The sequence below is a fragment of the Sceloporus occidentalis genome, unplaced genomic scaffold, assembly GCF_023333645.1.
Source record: "Sceloporus occidentalis isolate IW3139 unplaced genomic scaffold, rSceOcc1.0.p SCAF_11, whole genome shotgun sequence".
Classification (NCBI taxonomy): Eukaryota; Metazoa; Chordata; class Lepidosauria; order Squamata; family Phrynosomatidae; genus Sceloporus; species Sceloporus occidentalis.
This window is the reverse complement of record NW_028316991.1, coordinates 13744617-13765822: the sequence shown is the minus strand read 5'-3', so window position 1 is coordinate 13765822 and position 21206 is coordinate 13744617. Positions and strand designations below refer to the sequence as shown.

Below are 21206 nucleotides of genomic sequence, written 5' to 3'. Positions count from 1 at the left end.
TATGTTGAAAACAAGATTTTTTAAAAAAAATGTGCAATTGTTTTTAAAAAATGTGCAAAAAAAAAAAATAAGCAATATGGTAGCTGGATGCAAATATATGCTGTATAAGGACATTTAAATTTGTTAGCTATGCACATTATTTGACACTATGATATTTTTTCCATTTTAAGTTATATTTAGTTTGTAACCTCCTAATTGGGCTCTTAGATAGCCAAAGGCTGCCTAACAGTCATGGGAGCTGATTTCCCGTGGCAGCCACCCTGCTAGGCAATTAATTGTCTAGGTCAAGACATAACTATTAAAAGGTTTAGGGTGTTATTTTTAACTACATTTTTAATTTGTTTATAAAGAGTAGCATAAAAATGTTAAGTATCTTGATCAGCCTGTTTTTATCGCAAGAACTAATTAAAAGTACATTGGCACTTGCTGTGAGGACATGCAAGGTTTATTCTTTAAATTATATTCAACTAAAACACTGGAGCTTGTGTGTGTTATATTGCAGCCATACACATAGTCGTAATGGACAATTTAGCCTGCTTAAAAATAGAATGCCCCCCACCACATACTGACTCATGCGCAACAAAGATCGAGCTGTTTGTGCAAAATGTTCTACAATTATAATTCAATTGCCTATTTAAAAAGAGTGCACAAAAATAATGCTCCTGAAGTTGTTTACTCTCTAAGGGATATTTCTGGACGAGGAGACATTTTCGAATGATGTTTAAGATGGTAAAACCATAAATATAATACGAGAACATCGAGGCCTGTTACAAAAGTCATAGAGATCCACCCTGAGTACATAAATAGCATTAAACTGCAATCTCTGAGTTTGGATGCCAATATTGTTGAATAGATTAGGCCGTGGCTGATATTTTTGGAGCAAGGTCTTGTTACCAGTGGGGTGCCTCAGAGATCTGTACTTGGACCCATTCTCTAATATTTTTATTCGTGCATTTTTCCCTTCAATGAATTTGGGCCTCTTCTAAAGGCAATAACGAGAAAGAGGAGAGATGAGGAGAAAGGAGAGAGATAGGGGCAGAGTCAAAAAATGGAAATGTGAGACATTTTTTAGGTTTTAGGTTTTTTTCTTACTAAATGATGGTTTGTTGATCTAATTTTCATAACTAAAGAAAGTCCTTCTTGTTATGAAAAAAAAAATTATATATATTTATATAATTTATCCACTAAACAAGTTAGTGGGAAATCTCAGTTAAATAAAATCATAGGAAAAACATGAAAATTGTTGTGGTCCTGTAGCGCACGCATCCTAAAATTACCCTGGTCCTGAAGGGGTTAAAGGATCCCATCGGTGCATTAATTGAAAATCTTTGTCACTGGCTGTCAGTGGGTCTGTCTACAGTACAGTCATAGGATTTGTATAAAAAATACGCAGAACACTAATTTTGCAGAGTATAAGAATATTTATTGTAAGATAATAAAAGCATTAATTTGCAATGATTTTGTCTTTTTAAGATACATCCCACAATATAAGCTCTTGCATCTATAAAGCGGCCCCGTGATCTGACTAATAGGGCATTAAATCACAGTTGACAGGTTATAATACATTGATGGCTAATCTTTGACATTCCATCCTTTGTAGACTACAATTCCCATCATGCTCAGCTACTATTCTACAACAAAAAAGTACAAAAAAAAGTAATATATAGCTGAAGAATTTAAACTTTTAGAACACAAAGCCATGAGAAGTGGGATATATATATATATACACACTCCACACTTCTTTAAGTGAAACATAATTAATATTAACTAGCCCTTTATAAAAAGCTGTGTCTCTAAGGTCAAGTGAAAACTTGGATTTTAACTCTTTGAGCACCAGGACACCGTGTTTGGGGCTCAAAAGGTTAATGCTGGCATTTTAGTGGTTCCTAGCTGTTACCCAGGAAGGACACTAAGTGTACCTGTTTTTACAGATACCATTTTGTAACAGCAATTTCGTATTCATCACAATTATTTGCCATTCTTTCCTATGCAGCAATAACCTTTCAAATAATCATCTACAGCCTGTCCATTGTTTGCAGCTAACCATAGTAATTGGGGACACTGGAAATGCTTGCTTTGTGTCCCTTGCTAAATTACGAGCAAATGTTCAAAATGGAAGAAACAATATGTAGATAATTCGAAGAATGGTTTAAATGTGCTATCATTACAACAGTGGCGTAACTTGATTGATGAATTCATTATTCTCCATTATAGAGTTCCATTTGCATATAGGACCTATATGATACCACGAAAGACACATTTCTTTTAAATAATGATGTTGCTTGTAACAAAGCACTAATTATTAATCATGCTCTTCATGCACACATTTTAAATTACAAATTTTCTTTATAATCTGGGCAGTAGTGTCCCTCTGGACAGGGTTGGCCCTAGTTGCTAGTGCTATAATCTTAATATGTCTTTCCTTTCCTTGCTAACACGGCAGAGAACATAGTTGTGGTGTTCCTGACCTGCACAACATCACATATATGGCATAGCCAGCCCTTGGGGATGAGCTTAGGGTTAGTGGCGCCAGGGTGCATTATTAATACACACACATTAAACTAACACGTAAACTCGCTGTAACATCCATTCAAACACCCTACACTTCTATACACAGACTCTCCATTTCTCCTTTCCCTAGTGCCACTAATTGTACTCTCACCCTAACACCATACTCTGACACACGCACACTCATGCTACACCATACACTTATACATACATACGTACATCTAACACATTCCATGCAACTCACACAGCCATGGCCAGTTGTGCATTTAGATTGCCAACCAATGGTGAATTTTATTACCTTACGCAGAGGTTGTGTCACAATACAAACAGATTATGTAGCTGCCTTGGACCCTCACTGTTTTCAGGTGAGGATAGAAGGGAGTGTCCTATACAGGTGTGACACAAATTCCACATAAAGTTACACCACAGTAATATATTTTTCTGTAAATCTGTGATTGCTAGCATTGTGTTCATTTACTTAGGAATTATATAGGGCCCCCAAAAACCTAGGACCACAACTAATATTTGCTCTAATTATCTGGTAATGGTATTTTAACTCATTGGTCATTTTTGGTGGCCACTCCTCCTTGTGTGCAGGGACTACCATGGTTTATGTTTCTGCATGTGTATACATTGCTTAGGAGGTAAAGAGAGAAGGTGGCATGTGACACCCACATGCTGGAAATTTCGGCTTAGCATCTGTCTGCAATGAGATGTGTATTATTTCATGCAGGGTTCAAGCCACTTGAAGCATACGCGGCCACTAACAGAATGAGTTTAAATGACAACTACACACATCCCCAATTCTTCCCTTTTCCTGCACTATAAAATACTATACTGCTTTAATTCTGTTTTGGTTATTAAGCTAATGACACCCTGCTTCCTCCTTTTTACCATAAAGGTAAGTAATCTTTCTCTCTCCCTCCCAGAAATCTGAACATTCTCCAGTTTTGGGGCACTGCATTTGCACAGGCTCTCAACTTTCATACATACATAAGTGTTTGAACTTGATTAAAGGTGATACCAGAACGGGATGTACACCATAGAAACAGGTGTCCATGGCATGGGACAAACTAGGAGGCTTAATAGCCATGCCGAGTTATCTCCCACAATGTCATCAAAATTCCTGTGTGCATTATGAAATTATTCTAAAATATTCATCAAACAACGTCATGTTAGGGTAGAATAGCCAATAATTTACACACACACAATAAAAAAATGTAGTTCTCAGCAACTGGTGGGTTAGGAGATTGCCTGTACTAATCCCTGCCACACCATAAAAAAGATAGCTAATCAACTCCTACGTTTTCTAAAATTGTTTTGAGAACAATACCCAAAACTGTAGGCTTGCTACCTAGGACAATCCTTTACTGAATGAAGTTCGGTGCCAATATATCAATAAAGATATATTCTACATGTCAATTGTCATGTAACCTTATTTCCATTAGGTAAGTCAAAATCTGTCAAGGCACACGATTCTAAATCACATCAATGTTTCTTTTTGCATGTTTTACTAATTTCTTCGCCACTCCAGATGCCTGCTGGATAAAACAAAAATTATTCAAAATATTAAATTTATAATCTCCCAGCCTCTTCACTTCCTTGTGGCATTTGATTTGTGAATTAAAGTGCACAAATGATTTCAAGCGTGTTCAGAGCTTGTTTGGATCCTTTTTAGTTGACACAATTTTCGGTGATTCGCCCGTCGCTATCCATTGGCTTTATGCTTTTTGATACATTGATAGTGACTTCTTTCTTTGACATCCTTTTGCTCTCCCGTTTTGGCTGTTAAAATTACATGAAAAAGTCTTAATTAATATTACATATAGCTACATAGTAAATTGTGTTGAAAATACATCTTCACTTTTTACTTGATCAACACACCACATATTATGTCACTGCAGACTTTTCCTTTTAGTCCCAGGGATGTAATATTACGTCCTCTGTTGTTTAACACCAGCAGAGGGATCTCCCTGTTGATTTAAAAGAAATTTAGCTGTTGAATGACAGCCTGATCACTGGTGGGGTGCAGACAGTTTTGTTGTTAGTGATCTGATTGAATCAAGGAACAAGTTATATTGTAAGCGTCTGCATGCCTGAACGATAGTTCAGGCATTCCTCTGATTCCTTTCCTGGTGCATTCAGGACTGATGCACCAAGGAAAGATCTCTCAACAGCAGACAGACTCTGCAGGTTCTTTACCCCCTTGCTTCTGAACATACATGTGATCAGGATGGAAGGCCTAGACAGCTGAGATGAGAGTAGGAAGAAGGTGAAACAGTTTCTCTCACTTCTAAAATAGATCCAATAATGATCCAATTATTGAAAATATAACAAATATATCAGAGAAGCATTCGTTGTTAAAAAGATCCCTGAATTCTACAAATATGCTATGGGATCTGTAGTCATGTTACAAAGCTCGCTGAAAGAGCAGTGCAGATAAATGAAAAATAAAAAGTGTAAAAAAGTTGCCTGGACTACATGCCTGTTCCAATAGAAAAAAAAGTATTAAACTATTTAAAAAAAAACGCCAAAAATAAATTCAAGTACTTGAAAACACCTTAGATGCATCTCTATTGTCCATTACTAATAAAGAAATCATACACGTCATCATGCCCTCTTTGATATCACAAAGGTTTTATATGAACCAAAGTGCCATCTGGGCACACTTGAGACAAACGAGAAAACCTTAACCACTGGAGGTAATTGAGGACCAGACTAAAACAATTTTTGGTTATGCTATTGTACCTTTACCTCTATTTCATTAAGACCAGGAATGCTCTTGAAATTTCTCCATATCATATTTCAATGACAAATGGGCTTTAAGGGCAGCTGCAGCTATAAAAACATCAAAAGATGTAATACATGTCTCTGTTTCATTTTACTCTCATTTAGTTATCCTGTGCAATTTAAATCTTTGCTACAAAAACATGATAGCGCTGTGTTTAAAGGAGAATCCTCTGGAGAAGCTCTCTAGAGTTGTTGTCCAGAAATTGTCAGATGTTCAGCAGGTTCTTGACTGATGATCCAGTTTAAACCAAGGGAGATGTTATGAGGAGTAACAGGAGAGGGCCATTCCATGATCATTGTGTGTGACCTCAGAAAACATGAGATATCACGTGTACACCCTTGCTTCTGGAAACAAGTGACGGAGAAAGTAGAGTGGAAGCCCCCAGGCTAGCTGGTACTGTTTGCACACTGAACTCAATACAGAGCCAGCCATAATAATGATAATGGGAAGCCTATCATGTAAGCTGTTTGTAGCTAGACTAAAACTTCTCTTGCATTTATATTTCTGTCAATTTTTGCAGATTTCCCATGTTAGTAATTTTCTTGTTATCCCTGGTATTTTTCTTTAAAAGTAAACATATATTTTATTTTGAATGTTTATTGCATAGATGAATTGATGATCATATGAGACTTCTTTTCTGTTAACTCAAAGTTATTGTTTGCCTAATTATTCTTTGTTGCTATAAAGAGGCAAAGACAATTCCCAATATAATGTAGTTACAAATAAGATGATATGCAGAGGGTGTTAAAGGAAAGGAAATGTACAGGAGACCAAGTTGACTCTTTTTTGGTGGTTGTATTTGTTCAACTATATTGGAAGGCTTCTATATAAGAAACTGGGAACTAACAAAATTCTAATCTCTCATATCAGTTGTTCTTGTCACTGGTGGTGAACATTTCATTAAATGCCTTACAACCCCGATCAATTCACAAGGCTTGTCAAGGACACCAACGTCTCCATATTGATGCTTGGAATACATCTGTTGCTTATTAGTCCTAGATGCTTAGAATGATAAAGCAGATCATACCTCTGAAGACCTGCACACACTCTTTTGCTTCTGGCTCTTGCTTCCAGTAGAATAGACTGTTGGTTTTCCACACTGGGTCCCTGAATTAGTTTTTTTCAGCCCTTCTTTACCAGAACATGACACAGTAACAGAGGTTTGTGTTGACTTTCCGTCTTCTATAATACCTACAATAGAAAAACATTTGATTAAATTGGTAGAATTAAATCTTGCCGGAATTATCTAAATTAAACTTAATGGCTCACTACTCGTCATACCTGAAAATTTCCAGGGCTGCTCCCCAGAGCCCCCTCTATCTATGTAATACGCCTATAACTTTAGATGGACCACTGGTCTTAGTTGGTTAGGGAAAAGCTAGGAGAAAAGGTTTTACTGCTTATAACAGTATTGTTCCCTCTCTGGTACCATAGATGCTAGAATCTGTCTGATTCTCGTAGAACAAACAAAGCCTATGGGCAAAATGAGAATCAATGAACAGGCCAGTGGGTTGAGGCAGGCTAAGAACATGCAAGATCACTGGTCAAGGCAATGAGGAGCCACAACTATAAGCTGGAAGACCATGAAGTTCAACGTAAGTTTTATTGTTTTGATTTATATTTGGATTTTAAATAATTTGCTCAAATAATCAGTCTCCCATATGCCTTGGATACTAATTTATGTCACTGTGTCCTATTATCCTAGAAGACGTTCCTTTAAATCCACGAAAAGTCTAGTAGACCATGCACAACGATACCCAAAGTGTGTGATGTCTACTGTTTGAAAGCAGCTACAGAGTCTAACAGAAGGCAAAACCCAATATTAAATAATTTATGTCACATTTAATGACACAACCTCTGCTTAAGCTCTACAACTCTAGCTGGTCAGTCATCCTAAATAATGTAAATAATGCATTTTAAAAGAAAGCAATAAAATAACAAAATATACCATGTAGACTATCATTTCTGTAATTAAAATTGATATATATTTTCCTTGTGGCTTCAGATCCCCCCCTGGAATGCACCCCAGGTCTTTGATTGAATGCAGTGATTGACATAGAAAGACAGGCATCCCTTTGCTATTTTTTTTTCTGTAAAATGAGCTTTTTTCACATAGATATCACATTTATTTGCATGGGATAGGTCTACCATAGCCTCAATTCTAATGATTGTATTACAGCAATAGTTTTTTGTGGCAAGAGTTCAACCATCTCCTCAAGCTGCATAATGGCTTTCTTATTCCAGTAATGAAACATTGTGACAAAATGTTCTACCCTTTAAATAAAAGCTATTGTTAAAAGTAAAGAAATATTGTGGAAAGTGTGTAATGTGCTCTTAATATCCCTTATGCAACCGCAAGAATCTCACTTCTAAAAACCTCTGGCCAAAATTCTTTGCCTGTAGTGAAATATTTAAATATATGTTTCCATACAATAAGCATTGGAAACCCAATTTTTAGATTTCTAGACAGAAAAGGGAAAAGCTTGATTAAAGTCAATTAAATTAACATCTTTATTTATTTGGAGAGTGGCACTGAATGGCTAGAATATAGTTTGATTGTAAGGAATACAGCCACAAATGTAGCATTTTTTGTAAATTTGTGGGACAGAACCTTTAATGCTTGCACTGATTATAATAACTATTGTAATCAAAGAAGGGCTAGTACTTTTTAGTCGGGGTGGCCCTGAGTTTAGGGGCTGAGGTGGCACAAGCAGGCTGCTTAAGGGGCAGAGGTGCCACAGGCAGGCTGCTTAAGGGGCAGAGGTGGCACAGACAGGCTACTTAAGGGGCAGAGGTGGCACAGGCAGGCTACTTAAGGGGCAGATGTGGTACAGATAGGCTGTTTCAGAGGTAGAGGTGGCACAAGTACGCCACTTAAATGGCAGAGGTGGCACAGGCAGGCTGCTTCAGGGGCAGAGGTGGCACAGGCAGGCTGCTTCAGGGGCAGAGGTGGCACAGACAGGCTGCTTCAGGGGCAGAAGTGGCACAGGCAGGTTGCTTCAGAGGCAGAGGCCTACCATGCCAATGTCTGGCTTAGTGATAGGGGTTATCCTACAATTCCCAGGAATGGACATCCAAGCAAATTCACCCCAAGGTGAGACTGTGCAATGCTCAGAGAAATCACAAAAAAACCCAAGGGTCACATTTCAAACTCTACAGGCCTCAGTTAGCATGTTAAATGTTAAAGTTCATGACAGTACAATGACCAAAGTGTAGATGTTTGGACATAATCAACAGCATATTAGCACAAACACCTCATATCAACTGTCAAGCACAGTGGCAAGAAAATGGGTCATGCAACAGGAAAATAATCACAAGCACACCAGCAAATCTACAATAGAATGGATGGAAAAGAAAATAATCAAGGTGTTGCAATGACCCAGTCAAAGTCCAGACCTCATCCCGATTGAAATGCTGTGGTAGGACCTAAAGAGAGCTGTGCATAAACAAGTGGCCCACAAGCCAAATGAACTCAAGCAATGGTGTAAAGAAGAGTGGGCCAACTTCAAGTTATTTCTGTTAAAGGTGGTTCTACAAGCTATTGAATCATAAGGTGTACTTAGTTTTTCATACATTGCTTCTCCATTTTGGCTTTATTTTTGTTGAATAAATCATGACACCATGTAATATGTCATGTGGTGTTATTCATCTGAGGTTGTGTTTACCTAATTTTCAGACCTACTAAGGAACAGGTGGTTGTTTTTATGTCTTGATATGTAAAACCATAGAATTTAAAGAGAGTGTACTTTCTTGCTCACACGACTGTATATAAGTAAAATCTGTCATTTAAAATGACAAGTGATTTACTAGTATATGATTAAATAAACTGAGCATCTATTTACACATAATTACACAGAATAAGAAGTATAATCTCTAGCTACTCTGCCATTCTTATAACAAAGAAATTTGTTAAGCTTGTGATTTGAGTTCTTTGATCAGTAGCTTCATACAGCATGAACACTGGGGTGATATGTGAATTACAGAGGATTAAATTCTCTCCTAAATTACATTGTGTACATTCTTTTAGCAATAAGAAAATTCACCAAGTTCAGCACATATTGTTTTGAGGAATTTACCATTCATCCCACGATCCTAATCAAGTGTGGACAATCAAAGGTAGTGGTCTAGATTGCGAACTTGCAAATGGTTTGTCTTTGTCACTTCTAGCTTTGTCATACCGTTTGAATGCACGCACTGTAAGAGGCACAATGTACATTGGCACTATAGAAATAAAAGATAGCGTGTGCTTGTAGGTTCTTAAAGGTTAAAGCACATATCATTCATTATAATGTATAGATTAGGATCTGCTTTTTAGCAGCAGTAAAGAGTGTCCATTCTAATTAATTGGTGAATGTGAGGCTAATGTCAAAATAATAGCCAACCCCTTTCCATCAGATAATGACACTAAACACTCAGCCCAGTAGACAACCCTATTAAAGCAAAAAATGAATGAATGTTAGAATGAACATGCTTAGAAGAAACAAATCGGCACATTCTAAGCTAGATTTCACTACATGTCAAGAAAATGCCTTGGAAAGTTTCATACTGTGCAGAAAATGGTCATCTCATAAAAGTTATGAGGTCAACCCAATCACAAATATTTCAGTTGTAGTTAACAGGCATCCATATTTCCTCAAGATAATGTATGGTTGATTTAGCTGATTTTGTTGTTTATCCATCAGTTTTAAGGACATGTAAAGGAAGTAACTATCATGGCAACTCTGATTCATAAATTATTACTAATATGGCTGCTGGCCATTAGATATGTAATGATAGCAATATTACAGGATTCATAACTGCCATGGTTACAAAAAAATAAGCTAAGAACCATTCGGCCCATCTAGCCTGCTCATTCATCCTCCTCTAAAGACCTCAACCCGTATTCCATCCTTGTTCTTTACGGTTGGCCCCTCTGGCCTTTGTGGGATCAATTTATCACAATCTGCCCAGCCATGTAAAAATACTTTATATATAAAAAGACATCTGAAAAAAGTACAAAATGTATTAGGTTCTTTTTTTAAATAATAAAAAAAAAAAAGCTAAAATACAACAGCTAGAAAAAAAAAATTTATGCAAATATTAATGTCATTGTTGGACTGGGAGCATATTGTGTTGTCACAAAACATTTAGTAAGATTATGAAAATCTGCTGTATTATTTTATGAATAATTATGTCAGAAATAGTCCTTTTATTTCTAAACATTCATACTTGAGTACAGAAAATGGATATATCTGTTTCATCCATATGCTCTTAATTATCTTGCTTAAGAAGACAGAAATTCCTGCACAGATGGCAGGATTCATTATTTTTTAAATTATTTTTTTGCCGGATCACCATTTTAACTTGTTCTTTTACGTGCCATGCATCATGAGCTTCGGGGCCATAGCTTACAGGCTACTATAGAACTACAACTCATATATAGTATTTGTGTGGTAAGGGGGGTGCTTAATCCCATAATACTTCACCCACCCACTGATTCAGCTCCTTGATAAGCAATATAACCATAACAAATTAGATCGGACTCGACAAACTATGGGTACTTTGACAAAGTGAAGGGCAAAGCAATATATATATATATATATATATATATATATATATATATATAGCAATAAAGTGTGACGAAATCCCCAATATTTATGCATGAAATTTTTATTATTATTTTTATTTATTGTTTTATATGGCGCCATCAGATTCCACAGCGCTATTTTCGCCTCTAAATAGTATCTCCTGGGTGTGCGGTAATTTTTGGCTTTGCGTTATGTACATATTGAGCATTTAAGCAGCACCCCAAAATCTGAATTCAAATACTTTTTAGGGGGTATGCTTTCTTTCTTTATTTTTTTTATATATATGTAAATATCCTGGTAGAAAGGTTATCAGGCTTTGTAACCACATTCGGACTGGGTTCCCCTTTAAATGGAGGGATGATTCTATTAAGTATCTGGGTCTGCGTATTCCCATGGACCTCTCGAAGTTGCGCAATCTTAATTTTGAGCCCTTGTTGTCTACTCTGGAATCGGACCTGCGTAAATGGGCATATCCCCATATCTCCTGGTTTGGGAGGGTGGGGGTCATAAAGATGAATCTTCTCCCCAGATTCCTTTACCTTTTTCAGACGCTACCCATAGATCTCCCGCGGTCTTTCTTCCAGAGATGCCGGAGGACTTTCTTGCGCTATGTCTGGAGGGGCAGGTCGTCCCGCTTGGCGTTCTCCTACTTGATTAGGCCGCGACTGCAGGGGGGGGTAGGTCTTCCGAGCTTAGAGCTTTATTGGCAGGCGTCTCACCTACGCCGCGTTATCGAATGGTCTGTAGACTCGGGTAAGCAGTGGGCTTCTGTGGAAGGGTCCTTCCTGTCGTGCCCGTTGTCTGTGTTACCGTGGATTGGCGACCCTGTGGGCTGCGTCACGTACTCTGCCCACCCCTTCCTTCTCCCCACCCTGCGGGTCTTCCGTAGGTTGCTACGGGATGGTAAGGTTGCTAGGGTTCCTGGCCCTCTGACTCCCCTGGTGGGGAACCCGGACTTTCCCCCGGGTCGCTCGGGTGGGGGCTTGCAGGCTTTTCTCCCTCCGGGGGTTCGCACCCTGCGCCTGTGCCATGTGGTTACTGGGGCAGCTATGCAGCCTCTAGAGGCCCTGTCGGGCCCGGGTCCCTGCCCCTTCTCCATCCAGTTCCTTTACCATCAACTTAGGCATTTTGTTTCTTCCTTGGCGGTTCGGTCGCGTCTGGACCGTCCGCTTACTCAATTGGAGAGGTTTTGTCTTGAACTCAGGGAGCCGCCCCATCTTTTATCTAAATTGTACGCATTGTTGCTCTCCCCCGAGCCGGTCGCCAAGCCGTATTATTTTAGCCTGTGGGAGCGGGACTTGGCCTGCTCATTTGAACTGGAGGACTGGTCTCAGATCCTCTCTATCGTCCACAAGGGGTCGGTGTCTAGTCGAATGCAGGAGACATATTTTAAGATACTTACGAGATGGTACAGGGTTCCCCTAGACATTCACAGATTCGCCCCTCGGGTCCCCCCGACCTGTTGGAGGTGTAGTGCCCATCCCGGCTCCCTGTTGCATATTTGGTGGTCCTGCCCAGATATTAGACCCTTTTGGGATTCCGTCACGGCGGTGATCCGTGAGGTGGCCGATCCCGATTTCCAGGCTTCTCCTGAGGCCATTCTGCTCCATCACACACAGACTTCTTTTTCTAGCTACAAGCGGTCCTTGACGTTTCATCTGATTAATGCGGCCAACGCGGTCCTCCCCCGCCACTGGAAATCAGTCTCCCCTCCCTCTTTTATGGCCTGGGTACATCAGGTCGAATTCACTTACCAAATGGAAGTTCTCATGTGGTCAGCTAGGGGGGCAGGTCATACAGTTGAACTTAAGTGGTTTCACTGGAGGTCGTTCATCGCGTCCCTGGAACATCGCCCTTTACCTGTGTCCCTCTAGGGGACAGCTACTACTCTCCTACTGGGTCTATCTTTGTATGTTCGTGCCTTTGGTTAACGTGACTTTGTAAGCGGAGCTACCTGCTGGACCCTGGGACAGACTTGTTTTATTCTGTTTTTTGTTTCCTTTTGTTTTACATATTTTATGACACTGTATTATTGGGTACCGATTGGCCTATTGGCCTTTTTCTGTCCTCCCCCTTGGGGGTGGCTTTATTCTTGTGGGTACCTGATTTGCTCAACTATTGTTCTCAATGTCTCATGTTTTCCTTGCCACTCCTACTCGTGTGCAGGCTCTGCCTATGCTGTATATGTAACTTGCTCTGCTGTTTTATTTATGTACTCGGTACCTTACGCCATGTATATGTTACCATATGTGCAATAAACTGGGAATTGAGAAAAAAGAAAGGTTATCATATTAGTGTCATGGTCTCTCCTTGTCAAGGTCCATAAATTTAATCTTCCTTATTATGTTTAGGATCCACACAGATGTCCCTTATGTAACACAGTTTGCTCTTGAATATATGATCCTGGGATTTAAGTCAATGACGAATGGAATTTAGTTGCCTTGGTATGTATTATGACTTTATTATGTAAAACTATATATAAATATATGTCTTAATATTTAAGATAAGAACTTATTTATGTTCAGCCAGTTCAAATCTGTGAAAGACAGTGCAGATTTTTGGAAAGCAATAATGTGAGAAGATGGATACATTGCTCCTTATATAAAAAGATCAGAGGTGTAAGATCTGCCGTGGAATAAAAGCCAACAAGACATAACTATTCATCAACACGTGCTTCTGCTGAGCTGTCTTGCAAGATGGTAATTACCAGAACTATAAAGACAATTTTCAGTTTAGATATTCATTATTAGTAACTCTGGAGCAATATGGCAGAACTCTTTTGGACCTAATTGGCCAAGACTAAATTGGATAACCTGGGAGTGGGGTTGATGGTCCCTGGCACACTTTCCTTGTGGAGGGTCAACTAAGGGTGGTCAACCCCAATAACTTTTTTGTTACAAGGGTGAAATGTGGGACTTGCCATCCCCCAATCTGTCATAATTAGAATAGCCCCAACCATATTCAAAGAAACGAGAAAGAGTGCAGGATGAGTTTATAGAGTAAGACATTCTGCTTGAACTCTCCAAAGCAAAAACAGAGAAATTCATGGGCCATGATGGGATACACCCAAAGAGGACAGCTGAAGAGGACATACAAAGACATTTTGGACAATGCTATGCTTCTAACTTTTTGGGAACAGTTTAATGAAAGCCCTTTTCTATTCTAGCATGACTGTGACCCAGCACACAAAGCAAGGTCCAGAAAGACATGGTTGAATGATGTTGGTGTGGAAGAACTTGACAGAGCCCTGACCTCAACCCCATCGAACACCTTTGGGATCCATAATCTTATGGAAAGCCTTTCCAGAAGAGTGGAAGCTGTTATAGCTGCAAAGGGGAACCAAATACATATTACTGTCTATGTATTTAGAACGCAATGTCATAAAAGTCTCTGTTGATGTAATGGTCAAGTGTCCCAATACTTTTGTCCATATAGTGTACTTGCTGCCTATCAGCTCTTTTGTTTGCCTTACCCGTTAGCATTGAGTCCATCACAGTATGCACAATATCAACATATTACCAGCACGTTCCATAATTTTTTTTCAATTTAGGAAACTGGAAAAAATGTAATTTAAATAAATAAGTGCAGGAAATATATTATTTTCCTCTATCACGCTGGTTCTATGCAGCATTTCTAAATCACTTTAGAGAAATATTGTTTTGCAAACATTTTCACAGCAATATTTTAAACGTACCCCACAGGAATTGAAATGCACTTTACAGAGGCAATTCCATTTATAAATATTTACAGTCCTACCAGGCTAGCCGCAGTCCGCAGCTGCTGAAATTCTAGAAATTACTTTTCCCAGAGGATAGGGGTGTCCTTTTTGGGTTGATCCTGGCTTATGACGAAGGGAGTGTGAGCTCTGACTGACTCTTCTCCTTTAATATTATATGTGTTTTACTGTTCTAAAGAGCATTGAAGGCATATTGTAAGAGTACCTGGCTTGGCTTGTGTGCATCTCAACGAACCATGCTCAGAATGTGGCTCAGCCATAATTCAACTAGTGCTATGCCACCGGCTGACTCACCAACATTTCTTTTACCAAAAATATATATTTTCCCCCAATATAAAATTCCTGCAGCTTCATTGATAGTTGGGTAGTAGGGAGAACAGCAGCAATAGTCCATAATTCCTGCACATAAGTATTAACCCTTCATTCAGGATAAAGGGCTAGTCTAGTTACACTTTAGTGAAAAAGGGAGTGGGCATGAAGTAGATGGTAGGGGGCAGGCAGCAGTAGGCAGAATGTGGGCATCCTGGGCATGTCTAAACAAAGCTTCACTGCCTGTAGTTTAAAGAAGCTAATAGAGCATCCGGATGGAACCCAGAAAGCACGAGAAAGTTGTAACTGTTGAGAATGCGCAAAAAGTCATAGCCGTATATTAGAAGGACCACACACCAGGCATACATTACTCTAATTAGTGTAAAAACATAATTCTCATTTGAGTAGCTTTGCATAAAGGTCTTTTTATGCTCATGCATTGTCCGCAGGTAAGTTGCTGTCAACCAAAAACCTTTACTGTGTAGTTTCTGAAAGGCCAAATATCTCCACAATAATTCATGGATTGCGAAAAATAATGCACACATTAGCTTTAATAAATTCATTTAGTTCTGCTAAAAGCCTTGAACGTGGAACTGACTCTTTAAGGGCGAATGCCCTTCACTAACTAATAAGCAACAACATTGTTTCACATTCAAATTATGGCACACATGAAAATTCAATGAATATTGTATGCAGATACGGCAGACTTAAGGTTAATGTTTGCTTTCTAAAATTAAGGGGGTAGTAGAAGCATTATTAAACACTCATCTACAGACACCAAACAAGCCAGAAGGCCAAATGGCTTGTTTTTTCCCTCAGAAATCTCATGGTGCTGCCACAACCACAAGGCATTCTGGGTAGGCGCATGCAAATAAGGTCAACAATAATCACCTTTCTAAAATTTAAACACAGCCAACAGGACAAAAACTAGAGCTGGTGCAACTTTAAAGACATATTCCAGCCATCATATGCACTTTAATGCATGTCAGCAGAGAGGTCCCTTTAAATGTCAGCGGTGTCCCCTTGCACATGATAAAGTTGCCAATAGTCAGCTCCAGTCATCGTGTGTCTAACGAGACCCCACATGCGCATGTGCAGAATGTGCTCCCATTGATTACAACTGGAACACTTTCATGCCATTGAGTGGCTTCAAACAGCCAATCACTGGAGACCATTGACGGCCCAAGGAGAAGATGGAGAGCTGCAGCTATGGGTGTAGGTGTTCTTTTTTTCTTGTCTTTTTGTTTTCAAAATTATAATTTTCACAGATTGATTTATTGGGTCCATGTATCATTAGAATTAGTATGGTACCAAATGTTAATCTAACCTAGGAAAACCATATATTCTTAATAACTGGACAGTCCAGGGTAGTTATCTAGGGGTTTTCACACCAACATCTTCCACAGGTGGTGTTAAAAAAAAGACAAAAAAAATATTTTTAAATGAAAATAAGAGTGGTCGTTCTTGAAGCAGGTCCCTATACAGAGACCAGCTTGAGATGGACAGTCAGGAAACGATAGCTGGCGTCTGTTTGCTTTCCATTTTAGTGGCATACCAGTCATTGTGTTCTGGTTGTGGTGTTTTTTTGGTTGGGGGAATTTAAAAAGGAAAACATGTGCCTGTATATTGTGTAAATGTCATTGGACGCCAGGACATTTAAATGCAGGATGTACTATTATGTCCTGTGTCCTCATTGGTAGGGGCGTGTAGGACGTAATAGTATGCCCGGTGTCGGGAAGGAGTTAAAGAATGAGTATTAAAGTATTTTAACATGCATTCCTGTTTGGTGAGGCTGTCTGGTACATTAAATCCTCCCTTCTAAAGTGGCAGTAATGTGCATTGAATATTTTCAGGGATCAGCAAAGACCTAAACTAAGAGGCAGGGTCAAGCAGCTATTCAGAAGTCCATTTACATTTTACCATTACTGTTCCTATCAAGCACAGTGTCCTCTAAGAATATGCTTTAACAGTTCCCCCTTCAATTATAATGCAAATCGTGATAATAATAGTAAAAATAAACATATATAATAATACATAGTTATAAATAATTATGCTCACAGGTCCACGGAAAGTCACAACACTGTTGGCAACAGTGTAAAAGCAGCCTGGAGACATTGTATTATTTTCTTTCAACAAAGTAAGTGTCTGCTTTTTGCAGAGAAATAGGTCAGGTGTGATTTTTGTCCATAACCTCTGCCACACATTCCTTGGTCTAATACGTGATATGCTCAGTGTGGTGCGTAGCGCTGTTACAGAAATTATTATAATCCACCCACATAGTGTTTCAGACCTGTGTACTAATTTTGTGGCTAATGGAGTTTATAGCTTTAACGAAAAAAATAATGACAATTATGCAAATGTTTATGACAATTTTGTGAACAAGAAAAAAAAATCTACTGACAACACGTATGCACAGCAGAGAAGGTGGAAAGGTATTTACCGTATTTGCTCGATTATAAGACGAGGTTTTTTTCAGAGCAAATGCTCTGAAAAATACCCCTCGTCTTCTAATCGGGGTTGTCTTATAATCAGACCTCAAATAGAGGGGGACCTGGATCCTTCTGTCTCCCCCCCCATTTAACACTCCCTCACCCCCACCCCCCACTTACCGGTGCTTCCAATTTCCTGCTGTATACCGGGGCAGCGGGTTGACGTCCACGCGATCCGCGTAGACAACTTCCGCTGCAGCCGGATGGAGGTGTGGCTAGCAGCGGGGGTTGTCTGCGTCCATCGCGCAGACCTTCCCCGACTGTCAGAGATCACCGGTGCGGGGAACTCTGATCTCTGACAGCCGGGGAAGGTCTGCCGGGGAATCATCTTATAATCAGGGTCGTCTTATAATCAAGCAAATACGGTAATTAGGAAAACAAGTAGGTAATTTAAGGGTCGCTATCAAGAATGTGTTTATTTTCTTTTATGGGGCAGGCTGGTCTGGATGCAGGGGGGTAATTGCCCCCTGGGCCAGGTCTAATTCTCCAAACAGCCCACTTGCGGAGGCAGGGCTCACTTGGCTTTACATTCTCCCTGAGCCAAAAGGCACCAACATGTCTCATGGTGAACGTTTACTTGGGGTCTGTGGTGGACAATTTAATGATGTTCTATAGATCTACACAAACCTTGCCATGGATGCTGGTCTCCTTGTATGGACACTTCGCCTATCCCTGAGCCCTCCCGTACAAATGGTTGTTTAGATTAAAGTTTCTTTTATTACACGTGTTAAATAAATAATCATGTCATTTTCCACGGCACGGTATGTATCATGTTTTTTCTTGTTGCTTGTTTTTTGGATTTGCTGGTGATTTATAAATAAAACACAAGTAGAAGAAAGAAAAGTGCAGAAGGAAAAGGAACAAGAAGACAGAGAAGAAAGAAGAAAAACGGTGATAGCAAATTTGTTGTGTTAGAAAATTTACAAATGTCAAGAAGTATAATACTAATTACTATATATATTTTCAGCATCATTAAGTATTGTGTGGAAGAGTAACATTTAGATGATTGCTATTCTAATGATTAATATAACTGTCTGCTGATCATGATGAACAAACACATGATAGAAGTCTATCATTACACTCTCTGTCTTTCCTTATAAATATAGTGATGAGAATCTGGAATCATGAGAAGGGCTGGCAATGGGGGTTTGGGGGCAATTGCCTTATGGGCTGATATAATTTGTAGATGTTGGGTCACTATGTGGAATTTTTTCGACCGTTTGAAATGCAGTTCCACATATAGCCAACAGGGTGTTGGGCGCAGCGAGATCTTAAGGTAGCCTTTACATGATGACTGGACTCTTTTTGTGCTTCATTTACGTGTTATTAGTGTTTTCTTTTTTGTAACTGTGTTTTGGACATGATTAGATAGGTGGCAGATGAGATGTAGCAGTGTGCGGCCACAGGTTAGATATGCCCGACCACACGATATGTGATCTTAAAAACAAATTGAGATATTAGCCATACTTACGTCATCAGGAGGCTACAGACCTTAGAGTGCCAGAGCCGCCTCGTTATCACCAGTCTGGCCCCGGCGGTATCGCAATCATGTAAGCACATCCAAAAACTATATACATATTACAGCTAAGCCAGGATATTTCATAATTTTCAGAGGAAAGCACCAGAAGTGAGACTTATGCATAATGTGTAACCCAGGGAATCCAAAGCAATTTAAAGGTGCCATACGTAGCACATTGATTAGATACACAAGCCATTTTATTTTAAGTGGATTTATAATATATAAAGCCTGGCATGACTGTGCAGCTTCACCTATTAAATGTACCAACAATTCCAGACTGGTTTAAGGAAACCATCTCCAATATCCAGAACGAGTTAGAACAAGTCTAAAATCTGACTGATAACAGAACATACAGCAGGCGGAACCCATAAATCCACATTTTCCTGTAGATCGTCTATGTTTGCAACTTTATGAGTGTCAAATGATGTGATGGATTTCCAAAGACCAAATAATGAAAGTCCCAGCAATACTTCATTCCTCCGTGCTGAACATTGATCTAATAACCGGAATAATACAAAATGCTGCGTTTGCCTGGAAAACGAACCATAAATTCCTACACCGCATTAATATTGTAAGCAAACAATAACCCGTCAGGTATTTTTTCCTTGTTCTTTCGGACAATTTTTATGTCTAACAATATTATTATTTTTAACTAGTGTTCGACTGGTCCATCCCCGAGAGTGACACTTTTACCTGTAATACTCCCCAGCTCCTTCTAGATTGTGAGCTCATTGAGCAGGGCTCTCCTTACCTCTTGTTTCTGTAAGTCGAATTGTTACATTATTTACTACTTGTCCTAATTAACCATTGTACAGCGCTATGGAATATGATGGTGGCATATAAAACAACAAATAATCATAAAATGTGTTGTCTCTGTAAAACGTCATGTGATGACATCAGCGAGTGGGTTCAACTGTGTCACAGATTAATTTTGAAAATGTAATGACTTTCTTAACATTATGGTATCTGTTCTGTAGGATGGTCCTACACTAGACAGGTGTATAAATCATGGTCTTAAATTGATACAATGATTACTTATTTTAGAATAAATGAGATCTTACCAGTAATGTACTCTTGTGTCTAACATGAAACAATGAAAATATATAAAATAAGAAACAATGCTATTTGAGAGAAAGAAATTACAAGACTTTTAGTGATCCAAAGGAGCATAGAAGGAAAGAAGACATTTTTTTACACCCAACTAGGGTTGGCTAAGCCTCCAAGTATATGCATCTAGGAGTCTCTGTGATTTTCAGGATGAGAGAGGTCTACTGAAGAAATGAAGTCAAAAGTTGTCAGCTGTTTTGGAAAACTCATTGCCTACATGCTATTCTTCAACAGATTTCACAAATATGATAACAGAAAATCATAGTAATAACACAATGCACACAAACATCAAACTACAATGTGTACAAAACAATGACATACATATGGTTTGATGAAGTTTATGGGATGCTGGTGGTGGCTGGCTTTTTGCCCTTAACCCCATACATAAAATACTTCTCCATATGCATGTATCTCTGAAGCCCAAGATGATATAGAGCATATAGAGCATGGCACAGCATGAATCAATAGTTGTGTAGGGATGAGGATGAAGTGGGATTGTGAGTATCCTCACCAGGGTGACTGGGTCCTCTTTTGTCTCTTACACCAGTCTCTCCAGCACTGTGGTCCTCCTTGCATTGTTGCCCCAGTCCTGCTTGAGGAAGCTCGGTATCAGTGCTGGTCAGCCAGGTGGACTCGGTCTCTCGCGTCCAGCTTTCATAATAACGGGGCTCAATGGCATCAGCCCTGCTCCCCCCACAGCCCATTCTCCTCTCCGCGACTGCAGCACTTAAGGTCCCTGGAGCAAACCCTGACGGTGTCTGGAGGTAGGACTGGGTCAGCCTGTGCAACTCAACTCACTGGAGTACCCTAGTTACTACTGCAGGAATAATGCAAGCAATGCGAGCTGTGCACCAGGGGAAAGAACACATCAGATATCTGCCCCCTCCCACAGACACCTCAAACATTCAAGGCACATGGTGAGAATTCTGTTAGCAGTAACCAGATGAGACATAAGTGCCAGGATCCCAGGGTAAGGGGGCATCTGCTATCCACTAGCCTGTGGATTTCTGCTGTGTGGGCATGATCCCTGGCGGTGTCGACCGTGCTTCTCTCTCCTGATAGATTTCACTACGCTTCTTCTTTCCTCTCCTGTGTTATCTCTCCATCTCCTCCCCGCACACAGTGCGCAGGTGGTCCACCTCCTCCAATCTGCCCCCAGTGAGCAGCCTCCTGCCCCGTC

At 39.6% G+C, this 21206-nt stretch overlaps 1 protein-coding gene across 1 annotated transcript; it reads right to left on the bottom strand.

The window, feature by feature from the left end:
- Positions 1-4182: 4182 nt before the first annotated feature.
- Positions 4183-20730, bottom strand: LOC149305610 (brain and acute leukemia cytoplasmic protein-like). The gene is made up of 3 exons (XM_089477595.1): positions 20538-20730; positions 6327-6490; positions 4183-4293 (listed from the first exon to the last, which is right to left on the bottom strand). Exons 1-3 carry the CDS (start codon positions 20728-20730, stop codon positions 4183-4185), a joined length of 468 nt encoding a protein of 155 aa, XP_089333721.1.
- Positions 20731-21206: the final 476 nt, after the last annotated feature.

Coding starts and splice junctions, on each gene's coding strand:
- LOC149305610 (XM_089477595.1), bottom strand. CDS start 20,730: ATGGGCTGTGGGGGGAGCAGGGCTGATGCCATTGAGCCCCGTTATTAT. Junction 6,491..20,537: donor AAGAGGACCCAGTCACCCTG/GTGAGGATACTC, acceptor TTTCTATTGTAG/GTATTATAGAAGACGGAAAG. Junction 4,294..6,326: donor GTGTGTGCAGGTCTTCAGAG/GTATGATCTGCT, acceptor TAATTTTAACAG/CCAAAACGGGAGAGCAAAAG.